At 43.4% G+C, this 14,146-nt stretch overlaps 1 protein-coding gene across 1 annotated transcript; it reads left to right on the forward strand.

Moving 5' to 3' along the window:
• The first annotated feature begins 329 nt into the window (after window positions 1-329).
• si:dkey-283b15.2 (neuronal pentraxin-1) lies at window positions 330-10,120 on the forward strand. Its single transcript, XM_048260480.1, has 6 exons — window positions 330-385; window positions 4,295-5,339; window positions 7,625-8,069; window positions 8,590-8,840; window positions 9,235-9,414; window positions 9,638-10,120. Exons 2-6 carry the CDS (start codon window positions 4,662-4,664, stop codon window positions 9,845-9,847), a joined length of 1,764 nt encoding a protein of 587 aa, XP_048116437.1. The 5' UTR covers window positions 330-385; window positions 4,295-4,661; the 3' UTR covers window positions 9,848-10,120.
• Window positions 10,121-14,146: the final 4,026 nt, after the last annotated feature.

The following is a 14,146-nucleotide window of genomic DNA, read 5'->3' on the forward strand; positions in this document are numbered from 1 at the left end:
ATGAAAATGTAGGCTAAATTATTTAGTTTTTCTGTCCTTCCGCTAAAGAATTTGTACTGTTGAACTGGATTTTGAATTTGTACGGTTTCTCAAAAGCTGAAAGGTTTCACTGCATGCTGATTATGCTGTTCCACTACTACGTAACTATATTGACAGAAGAAATGAAATGATGCTCTCAGTCTGCAGAAGTGTCTGATTGTAATCAAGTAGGAATCAGCCTGGACACAGTGAGAAAGAGGATGGGGGAGGGAGGGAGAGGGAGGAGAAAGAGGAGCTGAAGGAGGAGAGATAGGAGACTTAAATCAGCCCTCTGCATTAAGGCTGCCTACATCAGTCACACAGGTGGACAAGATACCTTACGCTGCTTTGGAGAGACCATCAACAGGTAACTGCTGTCCTGTCATTTCTACGATTAAGTGATTGTTATTCTCAGTGCTCTTATGTTGTCCTCAGATGTCAGTTGTTTCTGTTCTTCATTAATGTAACTGGAGTGGAATGAGTAGTATTCACATAAGCTAGGCTAATGTAGCATTGGCATTGATATGTGTCTGAGATAATCAAATCAAGTTGTATTACTGGTGACACAGTAAAACACCCTCCTTAAAGGAAGGGTCCTGTTAATGGTAGCTCAGGATAACCTGTTGATTTTGAAGGAGCATTGTGAAGTCTGAAATATGAGGGCATTTTAAATCACAGGATTTTGTTTTAACCTACATACTTTCACACTTGTTAAACCAGAGACACTGGGAAAGTCGAGATGAGTGGAACGTGCATAAGATGGCATTTATTTAATGATGGATATGTCTTGCATGTGGACAGAAATCAGTGCGATAAAACTCAGAAAGTGTTATATAGTACAGAATGCAGTGGAATGCCATGCTAGTGTACTACTGGTGAGAAAGTGTTATATAGTACAGAATGCAGTGGAATGCCATGCTAGTGTACTACTGGTGAGAAAGTGTTATATAGTACAGAATGCAGTGGAATGCCATGCTAGTGTACTACTGGTGAGAAAGTGTTATATAGTACAGAATGCAGTGGAATGCCATGCTAGTGTACTACTGGTGAGAAAGTGTTATATAGTACAGAATGCAGTGGAATGCCATGCTAGTGTACTACTGGTGAGAAAGCATAACAAAGTGGCAAAGCAGGACAGACTTTTGCAAGGAGCAGGTAAGTTGGTCTAATATCTAGCTGGCATTTTGACCTCATCTAATCACTGTCCTTGTTTTTAGTTGCCAACAGACACATTAGGCCAGAATGTTCAGGGCTACCGCTCTAAATTTCTATCTTCAATCTCAAGTTTTTTCACAATAAAGAACAGTCGTGTGACTGCAGACTTCCACCCTAAAGGAAATTCTCTATTTCATGAAAAAATGGTACATTTAGTTGACAGAATTTCACAAGTTATCCCAGTGGAGGTCACCTAGATCTTACTTTTTGTCTGGGTTACCTGACATAATGTTAATTTTCATGACAAATGAAAACTATTTAATCTAAATGTATACATTGTAGCTATTTGCGTGGGGATGGTGCCCCATGTTGTGAGATAGGTGCCCTTTTTAATTGTTTAGCGTCTGCCCTTCAAACTGCCTGAGCTTGCAACTGCATGGAAGTAGTCAATATGGTATGAGATTATATGTATATTATATGTAAACAACAAGTTTACATTGTGTATTGCGATTTGAGATTGTTATTGTCTAATGAAATTTGTCCATTCAAATCACATCTACTTCCTCTTTGCATCTCTCTCCAGCCTGTGTTCAGTTGCATGAATTGAATACTTTAAGATACAGTTTGCATAAGCAAGTGTCCTCAGGACCCCAAGTGTCTTATTTATCTTAATGCCTTTGTCAAATTGCTACACTAATTCCATGACCTTGTTATCCATTTTTAATTAGCAACAAAAACCTTAAGCATACATCTCCAGGACTTTAATTAAGATTGCACAGATTCAACAGAATGGGCTGTGGATATAAGCAACAAGCCGTAGGGTATAAAGCCCTCATCAGGCAGCGTAATTACTTGGCCTCACCAGCCTGGGCAATTAGCTGAATTGGTTGGATGACCAGGGGATAACGTTTAACGCTAAACAAGGAGTGTGGATTGACACTCTCTAACACAGAGACCATCTGTGTTGGCCTTTAAGCCCAAAGCGAACGACAAAGTCAAGAGGATTTTTCTGACCGGCACTGACATGGCACACACACACACAGATGCTGACACATACACCATGCAGAGTGTGAAGTTGTGTGACTGACAGGCAAAAAGTAATGTATCTTAATTGTAGGAATTCTGTATAATGACAAGATGTGCTTGGTCCAAGGCATGGAGAGATTAGTGTCGTATTACTATTTCAGTAAATTGTCCAGATTTGGCTACATCTGCCATAAATGTGGACTCATGACACTGAGTTATACTTGAATGACAGAGAAAACTGGTAAGAGTATACGCAAAGTAAGCATACACATTCAGAAAACAGTAACCATACCAAGCGATACAACAAAATTGATATAAACATCCCTTGTGTCAGGCCAGATAACATCATACCAAGTCACTGAAAGTTGACTTGCGCATCAAACTATATGACAGCCACTGTCCCATATGCTCAGGAATGATCAGGAGGTGTCGGATATATATATATTATCATCGAGACAGACTCCACCTTCATGAATGGACTTGTAGTGTCCCTTAGACATGTACATATGTGGCTTTCCGTGAGCAGTAAGGACCAGGTCTTTAATCTCCAGGTTGGCCGCAGGAAGCCCTTAAGATCACGTGAGACGCTGGCAGACTGACCCAGGGCTGCCCATTGTCTGAACACAGCGACAACAGTTGGTGGCCTGAGCCGAAGCCACCAGCACTGCATGTGATCAGCCCATGTTTTAATTACATGATCTCCGAATCTTCTAACTGTGATTAAAGGTGTCTGGTCGCTTCCGAGGAAGACGGTGATGCGAGGTTATGGGTACAGGGGAGTTGTTAGTGATGAAGAGCAGTGCTTTAAGACCAAGACATGCCAGCTGTCCATAATAGACTTGGAGGAAATGGGAGGGTGGGTGGGAGACAGGCACAAGTATCCTCAACAAAAAGGTGGGCAAACTGTGAATGAGACATGTTGAGATATTGTATTGGCTGTGGCAATGGTTTCTGGTGTAGCCCAGAGATAGGCACACGTGTCTTTTTCAGGATGGTCTAAAACATGTTAAAAGGGGAGGGAGCAAAATTATACTACATAAAAAATATACTTACTCAAAAAACGTTTTGGAAAAAGTTAGTCAAATTTGTTTACGGCACAAAACAGTATTGCAGATCCTCAGGTTCAGTAGACATCTACAAATCTTTAGGCTCTGTGCTGGTGTGAGGCCAGTTCTCCAAGCAAATAATCCCCTAAACCAATTGAAGCATCACTTTGAGAGGGACTGAGTGCCTACGTTGGGACTACTACGTTTGAGTCTGGCAGACAGGATCGGATTTGTGTCACAATGCAGCAGTCTGCCTCTAAAGCTTTGGAACGTTTCCTATCACTCAGTGGCCAACAAACACACACACACACACACACACGATAGGCTCATCTGTCCTGGCCAGGAGATCAAGGATGGATAGCTGAGACAGTAATCATGGGAATTACACACAAAGCAGTATTGGGAAACGGTACTGTATATGTGGAAGCTCAAAGTCAATGACACACCACTCAAAAACAGTATTCTCTTTTTAAATTCTGGTTTATTGAGCGGGTTCATGCACCTTATATGCATCTAAGGCTTGAGCACACACACACACATACAAACGCAGAGCCCTCTGAGGGCATTGATCAAGCATATCAATTGCTTGGGTAATTAATTTATTTGTTGATTGCTTGGCAAAGGTTTATTCATCTTTATTATGCAGTGTCTTTGTGTGACTTGTTGCCTGTGTGTGCCCTCATATATAGTCATCAAGAGCACAGATAATCTGGTCTTATCTCTTACTTATAATAACTCGGTCAATCAGCAGAAATGCACATGGGAAGTTTAAGTAGGCTCTACAGGTACATGTCATGTATGTGAGCTTTCAAGGTGAAGTAGACAGGACTATGGTATATTTAAAGTAGATATCAAGTACATATTTAATGTGTATGCTACTGAAGAAATAAAAGCACAGGTACATAATAAATGCCATTAAATCAAAACTGAAGCAATACCTCAAAATGATCAATACTACTACAAGCATTTGTGTTATGGGCTGTACATGAATCATATATTGTCATCACACAGACTTTATTTTGACATGGTGTCTTTGTATTTTCTGACAGAAACAGAGGCAGTCCGCAAGGAGCTTCCTAACATTGAGCGCTGGCGACAGACACTCATCGTACTACCTGATCACTGTGCCGGACTCCACTGTGTGAGAGTGTCCACCTCACTTCTTTAGAGACCCACACTGACAGGATCCTCCATCAAGTGTCTAATACTTTTGGTGAAAATAGGAAACATTTTATGAGGAATATAGTGTGTGTTATTTGAAGACATTCAAGATTACCTGGACTAGAACCATACCCACAGACAACCTGTTGCATGACATCTGAAAGGTGAACAAACTTGGTTAAGGAGAAAAACAGTATCACCCATCAACTAACCAGCAGCTGTCCATAGAATCGGTTGTCACTCAGGCTGGTCCAAATGCCAGGACTCGCCGGAGGCCCAGACCCAGGGAGACTCTTCCCAGTCTTTCTCAAGACTCTCCTGCTGGTGGCGCTGTTCTGCGGCAGCGATGCCAGCGCGCCCGAGTACGACTACGTCTCCCACCCGCGCTTCATCTGCACCCCCATCCCCGCGGACGCTGACCCCGGCTGCTTCCCCACAGCTGGGGGGCCTCTAGGGGCCAGCACCGGTGGGCCCAGCAGCAGTGGTGGAGGCGGTAGTGGAGGCAGTGGCGGCAGTGGAAGCAGCTGGTGGGGGCTCCCAGAGGAGGCCAAAAGCACCATCCTGCACCTGCGGGAGAGCCTGGTCCAGCAGAAGGAGACCATCCTGGACCAGAGGGACAAGATCCGGGAGCTGACGGCCAAGCTGGCCATGTGCGAGGGCTTTGGCCGAGGCATGGGCCCTCACGACAGCCACCTGGGGCTCTCACCTCACCTGACGCACCACACACTCACACCTCACCACTCTGGTTACCCCGACAGTGGTCACCCCAGCGACCCCGAGGGGCACTACCCGTCCATGAGCCTGGGGGGCCACCACAGGACGGCAGCTCTCGGGGACAAGCACGCAGGCGAGATGACGCCGTCGTCATCGTCGTCGCCGGAACAGCTGGAGAGGATGCTGCACGCGCTGAAGGAACGGCTGGAGAGTCTACAGGTGAGAGACGGAGACGCTTCGCCAGTCCAGTCGCCTTCGACGCTTCGCCACACGAGTCCAGTCTCCAGTAAACACACACAAGACCAGTCATTAAGAAAACACACACAAAATCAAGCCAAGTCAAACCAAGGCAGCTGAATCATGTCATTAGTTAGTAATTCTAAAGTTAAAAAAAATTACCTTTTTGAGGTTCCTTGTGCACAGGAGTTTAATGCCATCCCTGTATAAGTGAAGACAGGAGAACATAAGGTAAAGGATGACAACAAAGATCAAGGATGGAAACTAGATTTCTAAATGCTCCATGAAAACCAGGTGTTAAGGCCAAATCTTTGGCGCCAATATGTCATGGTCAGCCGATTTCTGGGCAAGAGCCAGCTCCTCTGTATTTACTGTTTGGACAGATGGGGTTCCAGGTTAAACATGTCACATTAAGTTGAGGCTTATGGCAACTGTGCCAGGTATAAATCTTTAATCTATCCTCTAATACATTAGCACTAACCTGGAAGCCTGGATTTAAAGCACTAAATTATTGTGTCAATCTATAACACGTAAGAAACTGAACACTTTTTAAACATAGTCCCTTATATTCATACTATGTAGTAGTGTTGTATTCGTCTTACACTGAAACCATGCAGTATCTCTTAATGAATGTTAAGGGGTTTAAATTTGGAAAGAGACTATGTTATAGTCTCCTTAATCTCCCCTTAATTTTAAAGTGCTAAACTGAGTAAATAAATGAAGTGTTTCACTGTCACAGTGGAGAAAGAGAGGTAGCATGACATCCACAAAATACAGTGATTGTTACAAGTCAATTGCAAACTGATGGCTATTCTGTTATCTATTATTTATTTTCCCACTCACACTGCACTACTCCTTTTATCAGGCCATAGTTGCATGTAAATTGAATTTATCACCTGGAGCACTTACTTTGCTGTGACAAATACAAGTTCTGATAACGTGACAAAAGAATGTTTTTTTGACCTTGGAAATGCTTCCAGGAGAGAGTCAAAGTGAGAGAGAGAGGTTACATACATATCATAGCTCCATTTTTCAATGCACTTTTAAGTGAGAAGGTTTCCAGCTAATCAGTGATCTTGCAATGACACTCTGTCTGTTTGTTCTCTCTCATCACTCCTGCCATGTTGGCCCGTGAGCTGCGGACAGATGTCAGGGACAGCAGGAGGCAGCTCAGTGACATCACACTTGATTAGAGAGATCCCTCCTGACGTACAGTAATGAGGGTCGACACTGAGCACGAGCAAAGCGGGATTTACCTAGAGAGAGAGAGAGAGAGAGAGAGAGAGAGAGAGAAGGGGGGAGAGAGAGAGGGAGAGAGGGGGGAGGGAGAGAGGGGGGGGCGGGGGAGGGAGCGAGAGAAGACGCATGTGAAATGAGACACAAAGAGAGAAATGGGTAAAGACAGAGATAACCCCACCAGTCCAGCCATTCACATATTTGATGTTCCCCTCAGCGCTGGATCCTGACTCTGGGGTCCAAAGAGAGGCAACACAGACATGTACATACATCATAGAGGATGAACATATTTACTGGCCGTATGACCCATTGCCATTCTCATATTCTGCAATAACAGTTACCTGGCACCCTACCCCACCGCACCCCGCCCAGGTTGCGTGATTTTTGATATACAATTAGTGTAAAAGGAATGCTTCAGCATTCTTAGGTCCAGCACTTGGACTTGGATCTACTCCAGGTTCTGCCAAAGCTACACTGATCTTCTATTAGTGAACAACCTAACTTCTGTGTTAAAGCAGCCACACAACACAGAGTTATCAGCGGGATCTAGAGTAGAGGCAGCTGCAGCTGCAAGCACACCCAGGCTCGATTCCAGTAGAGATCCAGATTCATCCAGGGTCTCACAGAGACTTAGTAACGACGCAGAGCTGGGTGCTAGGACCAACAATGGCACAGCCCACTGAAGTGAAGGGTGGTGCCAAAAGTGTCGAGTTGGCATAGGCCGAGATGGTCAATGTCACGTTAGGTGCCTGGGTGCCTTTCTACGACACGGACGTCATTCGTTCTGAGAATGAGGTGGGCAGTAATCCCAGATTTCCTGTCTTTGGTGGAAAAAGCTGACACTCTCTTGGCCTAGGAAATCCAGGGGGTTAATGGATGTCTATTTGTTGGCTCCCATATCGCAGGAATACAGGGATTTTTGAAGGACCCTGCAACAAAAATGACTGCAGCAATATGTACTGTATTTGCGTACTGTATTGAGTGAATAGTGTGCAAGCTGCTAAAACTGAAATGTTTGTGTTTCATTGCAGACCCGCAACACCTCCACTACCTACTCAAATTCACTCAAAGACCTCCTGCAACGGAAAATTTATGCTCTCGAGCAACAGCTCAGTCATCACACCAGTATGCATGGCAGGGACCACGATGATGGACATCCCAACAACGGTCACTATGACAATGACGATCACCGTGGCGAGCGCCACGAAGGTGAGCACGACAACGATACTGACCATGATGACATACCTCATGACCTTGGGCACTTTGACGCACACCGCGCCGATGGAAGTCACGACGACAGACACCTCGGTGGAGATGATGATGACGATGATGACAGCATCGAAGATGATAATGACCTGGACAGCCACACATACCCAAGGTCATCCTATCACACGCAAGGACACAGGACACCTGGTGGACACAACAGCAATCTGGATGCTGTCCTGAACCACCTTCAGCACAGACTCACAGACACAGGTACTTCGGGCAAACCTCCCTCCTTCTCCTGAGTTATGATAGAACATCGCATTTATCAGCTACAGAACACAATGGTAAACAGCAGATGAGGCTTAAAACTGTTCCAGAGTCAGTCTAAAACTGACATACAGACAGAAGCGTGTTTTGAGTGGCTTGTATTTGAACAGGAAGCATCTGGGTCCATTAATTAAAAGCAAAACTAGGCAAATAAACTCGGGCTCTGACATATGTTATTCTATAATCACTCGCTGATGTTGATTTCCCAAGAGCTACTTTCCCAGGACCAAACGGTCAAATTCAAGATGCTTACTGTACAGTTAAATATCAACTGCTGCAATCATTAAAGTTCTGACTCCCAATACATGCTGTAGTAGTGCTATAGTCTGTTGTACTCACAGGCCTGGCTAAACAACCTCCTCCTGACAGCGCAAAACCAAACTGAAATACATTTTTAAGATGACTCTAAATGACAAAACCCATGACTTAACAAACAAAATAAATGCTTTATCGGTTCTCCCAGGTTCCCGTAAGAAGAGCAAGGGTCCGGATGGGTTCCAGATCGGGTTCCCCATGCGGACCAACTACATGTATGGGCGTTTGAAGCAGACCCTCACCCATGAGATCTTCTCCCTCACCCTGTGCCTGTGGCTGAAGGCGGGCGCTGGACCCGGGCTGGGAACGCCCTTCTCCTACTCTGTGCCCGGCCAGGCCAATGAGCTGGTGCTCATCGAGTGGGGAAACAACCCCATGGAACTGCTGGTCAACGACAGGGTGAGTAAGAGTGTGTGTGTGTGTGTGTGTGTGTGTGTGTGTGTACCTCTGCATATCAATATTTGTTAAGGTAACGGGTATGTAGCAGATGCTTTTATCCAAAGCAACTGGCAAAGACTTGCAGTGATCAGGAATCAAACCTGGGTCAACCACTTACAAAATCATGAGGCTATTTTGTGTGTGGGTATTTGTATGCCTGGATGTATGACTGTGCATTTGTTTATGTGTACTATGCAAACATACAATTAGTATGAATGATGTCACATTCCTATATATGTGTGTTTTCATCTGAAGAAAGGCAAATATGAATACTGAAGAGAACCATTTTTTGCTTGTGTGTGTGTGTGTGTGTGTGTGTGTGTGTGTGTGTGTGTGTGTGTGTGTGTGTGTGTAGGCGGTCACCCTACCCCTCTCGTTGAGTGACGGGAAGTGGCACCACGTGTGTGTGACATGGTCGACTCGTGACGGGCTGTGGGAGGCGTACCAGGATGGCGTGAAGAGGGGTTCAGGGGAGAATCTCTCCGCGTGGCATCCTATCAAGCCCGGAGGAGTTTTCATCCTGGGGCAGGAACAGGTGCGTTTGGATTAGGAGTTTGATTAATCATGTCTGATCCTGACGACAGGTACCTTTAGCAGTCAAGACAAAACACATACAGAAGTCATATCTATGTAGAGACTCAATGGCTGTGGTCAAAGTAATTGTAAACTTACTTACAGATTGTTCAGCCGAAGTTGTGTCCCATGTGTGGGTAAGCAGTGATTGTTAGTAACACCAACCGTTCTCTATTCTCCCTTAGGATACACTTGGCGGTCGCTTTGATGCCACCCAGGCGTTCGTGGGTGAGATCTCTGACCTGCAGATGTGGTCTCACATCCTCACTGGCCACGACATCTACAACCTGGCCTCTTGCAACGGACACATGGCCGGGGACATTATTGCCTGGTCGGAGTCTGCTCTGGAGCTGCATGGTGGAGTCACCAGCTACCCCTTTGACCCCTGTCACTAAGTGCAAGGAGCAGAGGTCAGAGGTCATCATACACAGGCTCCTGAGCTGATGATGTTGATGACTCATGTTGGAGGACTGAGCTTGTAAAGGAAGAAACACGATGTGTTTCGTGTATATATGCCTAAGCTGCAATCAATTCAAATGACGGCCTTCTGAAACTTTCATCATTCAGCTGTGTGTGTGTGTGTGTGTGTGCGTGTGTGTGTGTGTGTGTGTGTGTGTGTGTGTGTGTGTGTGTGTGTGTGTGTGTGTGTGTGTGTGTGTGCGTGTGGGTAGGTGTGTATGTGGGTGTGTGTGTGTGTTGTGTGTGTGTGTGTGTGTGTGTGTGTGTGTGTGTGTGTGTGTGTGTGTGTGTGTGTGTACACGTGTGTGTGTGTGAGAGTGAGTGTGGTAAGTGTGTGTGTGTGCATCTGTGTCTACATTTGTATTTTTATTGAGTTCTTGTACATATATCATCTGTCTAGCTTTGAAGTATTTCGGTTTAATTTATTGTTGTCTAGTGTTTTAAAAAGTGTGACAGAATATGTGACATATTGTCATTTTTAAAGAATGTGTTTTTAAAGAATGTGTTTTAAAGAAATGTGTATGCTGTAAGTGCAGGTTACTACCCATTGAAACTTTTAAAAAAATACATGTTTGTCTTGAGGCAGTGAAATGTAGGTAGATGTGAAACAATGATCTTTTAAATGAATTCATAAGAAGAAAGAAAAGGCTTTTGAATAAAGTCTTTAAAGAATACAGCAATACCAAAGAAGTTAGGTAATGTACATAGATGACATTCAACCAGAAGAGTATAGGCCTACTGCCCCCCCTAGTGTATCATAGCAGTAAGTACATACATGTGTAATCCATTGGTTCCATTCAGAAATTCTACATCTACTAAATAGAGCATTGTCAAATTTTGTATAAATATGATTTACAAATGTTCTTGGGTCATAGCTGTTCAGGAATTATTGTACAAATGCCCATAAGGATGTGGGAAAAAAAAGTATTTAAGTAAGGATGATAACAATTGCTGGATGACCAGTTGTGTCTTTACTGTCTCTCAAACTTGTAACCCAAATGGTATGTGAGCATGTTTGTCTATACACATAAGGTTATTAATACATATATAACATTTATGTGTTTTCAGGTTTTTTCTATGATTATGTCATGTAATTCTCTGTTTGTCTAGGAGTCTTTGTTTATTTGCCCTGTCCTTTAAGTTCCTGTGAGAAGGGACAATAGTCATTACAGTCTAATTAACTTACGACACTTATGCCATCACAGGGTAGTGAACCTACCTAGGACAATTAAGTTATCTCTTCTTGTTAGGGACTGTTGTCTATCATGTCATTGGCAGTGATTGGACTCTACTGTATATGCTATTTTAATATTCAGCCCATGTACATCTATGTATATTACAGTCTTTTGGATTGTTTCTCAAATGTATTGAGGGTTTGTTTTTGTTTGTGTCATTGTTGTTTTGATTGTGTAATTGTTTTTACATTATTGTGGTAGTGTCCCTACGTTTATTTCATGTCTTTCCCTTTTGTCTTATGGTGAACTGTGTAAGGACCTCTGTGCTAATATTATTTTGCTTTTTATAAGCATTTGTAAATAAAGGTTTTCAATAAGAATGGCTGGGGTAGCCTATTTGACTAAATAATGGCCTGACCTTCAAAGTAAATCAACTTCTTCCAATGTTAATGTAGCGTTATACAGTTGAGTATGGCTAAAAATGAGCTCCCTACATCCCAGCAGTCTTTGACATTGCTCCAAAACACCCAGTTTTTATTCCAACAGGTGTCTGGGACACAGCCCTGGCCCCGCCACTCTCATTAATTGCCTTAGTCCATGGCATGAGATGGTCCTCACCTGAACTAGCCTGTCTGAGGATTTCCTCAGTTTCTTTGCTCAGCCGTGGTCTGGGCTTGCAATCTCCAACACATTTCCAGCCACAGAAGTGACACACAATCCCCAGGGGTCCACACTATCATGTTTACAATGCTAGCCTACACCAGACACACCTGCATAGTTCTCAAGGCTGCCACACTGTGGTCAAATTCATTTCCGATCTATTATATTCTCCAGACTTTCAATACCATCACAAAAAGGTCTGTGTGAGATATTGCTGTCACTATGTAATAGTACAACAACTCAGAGCTAAATTATCACATCTGATCCAAAATGCTGTGATTGTGCTTGTGATTTCATCTCCTCCACAGCCCCATTATATGGGTTTGAAACAGTAATTATCCAGGTTCCATTGAAATTGCTTATGAAGTCTCCCTGTTTTACACACACACACACACACACACACACACACACACACACACACACACACACACACACACACACACACACACACACACTGAAACTTTCATTAAAGATAAAGCTATTTAAAGACAATTCTCCTCAATATTTTTAGCACTATGTGTGGATTGCTGCCATTAGTTTATGTAGAGCACTTGGACAAGAGGAAGTGAAAGCAGAAATGATTTTGTCAGGATCCTGCCTGGACTGACCTGGATCAAGCTTTAAGCCTAGAGAGTAAGGTGTGTCACTCTAGAGGCCATTTTGTGTATTGTTCTGTGTTGACATGTACCTGTTTCTCTCTTACCCCATATATGCTCTGTGTTTACCTTATGCCCCTCTCGTTATATGATCACCACTTCCTGTCTTGTTAGTTTCCCTCCATTTCTGCTCTTACCTCTTCCCCTTTATTGTCTTCTTGGTCTCGTCCAATCTGCCTCTCAGATGTCATTCCCTCTCAGCTCTTCAGAGATATCTTTTCCATAATCTGTCCTTTTATTCTGGCAATGGGCAATTCCGTGCAAAACTGTCACATCCATAACGCCCCGTGCCTGTCCCTTGGATTTTGTCTTTGTCTGCTGTCTAGATTTGTCGTAAATAAAGTGTGTTTGACTGTTTGGCCAGGTCCTGCTCTCCCCTGACAGATTCTTTCCTGCTGCTCAAAGAAAGTTCAATTCCTTTACCTGAACTACATCTAAATTGTCAAAGTTTCTATGCACTATCGAGAGGTTATGAAGTACATCTCATTTGTACATTTGCACACAAAAAAGAGGATTTAACTTCAAGTGACCACACATTTTGGGTTAGGCCTTCAGACTTCAACCGAGAAGTGAAAGTTTAACTGACTGGCTAAAGAAGAAATGAAAGTGACCACATTCGATAGACCAGGCCGTGTTCTTCAGATCGGCTGAGTGGCATTCATTCATTCTGTAAATTTGTTGGCTTAATATGCACTGGTGTTTACACATGGTCTGGACTTTGGGAAGTGAAATTGTGTGTCTGACAGTGACCAGAACAGGCCTACATTGTTGCTGGACATAACAATTGTTGCTGGACTTAACAATCTGTTTGGATCACATGCAAATAAAAGTGGACAACCTGTCACTGATTTGAAAAACAAATCCGATTTGTCCTGCAGTCTGAACAAACAGTTCAACCGGAAAGCCCAGCCAAACTGAATAATTGAGGACGAAGGGCCTTGGTCAGACAGGTAACCAAGGTCCCAAACCCAATGGATGAATTGTGAATGATATCTAGAGTTAATTTGTGAAGATGAGAGAAGCATACAGTCTGACCAAGGCCATCTGTCCTGGACTACTCAGTTTGGCTGAGCGGCCAGATTTAGGAAGACTGTTTGTTCCAAACTTTTCCATTTGAGAATGATGGAGGCTATACCGTGCTCTTGGGAACTTTCAATGCAGCAAAATGTTCTTGTATCCTTCCCCAGATCTGTGTCTTGACACAATCCTGTCTCGTTTGGTTTTCACTCTGACATACACCCTCAACTGTGAGACCTGGCTTACATAGACAGATGTGTGCCTCTCCTAATAATGTCCAATGGATTCATTTAGGCACATGTGGACCCCAATCAAGTTGTAGAAGCATCTCAAGGACTATAGATATAGAAGTAGGATCCAGAGCTCAACTGCAAGCGTCATAACAAAGGTTTCTGAATACTTGGGATATTTTCGTCTTTTATTTTTCATACATTTACAAAACACTCCAAACACCTGCTTCTTGTGAAGTATTGGAGTATTGTGTGTAGACTGATGAGAAAAAATGAATTGAATGCATTTAAAGATGAGTCTGAAACATAACAAAATGTGGAAAAACTTGAAACAGTCTGAAAACTTTCCAGTTGCACTGTACACTTATTATATACTCCAGTCCATCTCCACACCACAAACTTGCATTCATCCTTCCATCTATCTATTAGTGTTGATTTAAGTACTCTATACTATTCCCAAACAAAATGTTGCAGTCCCTCAAGTCAGCCATAAATAA

This window comes from Alosa alosa, chromosome 13 (genome assembly GCF_017589495.1).
Source record: "Alosa alosa isolate M-15738 ecotype Scorff River chromosome 13, AALO_Geno_1.1, whole genome shotgun sequence".
In the NCBI taxonomy this organism is placed as follows: domain Eukaryota; kingdom Metazoa; phylum Chordata; class Actinopteri; order Clupeiformes; family Clupeidae; genus Alosa; species Alosa alosa.

What these genes read in the sequence shown, in the direction of transcription:
- si:dkey-283b15.2 (XM_048260480.1), top strand. Translation starts at nt 4,662, where the DNA reads ATGCCAGGACTCGCCGGAGGCCCAGACCCAGGGAGACTCTTCCCAGTC. An exon ending in GCACAGACTCACAGACACAG is followed by an intron (nt 8,070 to 8,589) that starts GTACTTCGGGCA and finishes CGGTTCTCCCAG; the next exon opens with GTTCCCGTAAGAAGAGCAAG. An exon ending in AACTGCTGGTCAACGACAGG is followed by an intron (nt 8,841 to 9,234) that starts GTGAGTAAGAGT and finishes GTGTGTGTGTAG; the next exon opens with GCGGTCACCCTACCCCTCTC.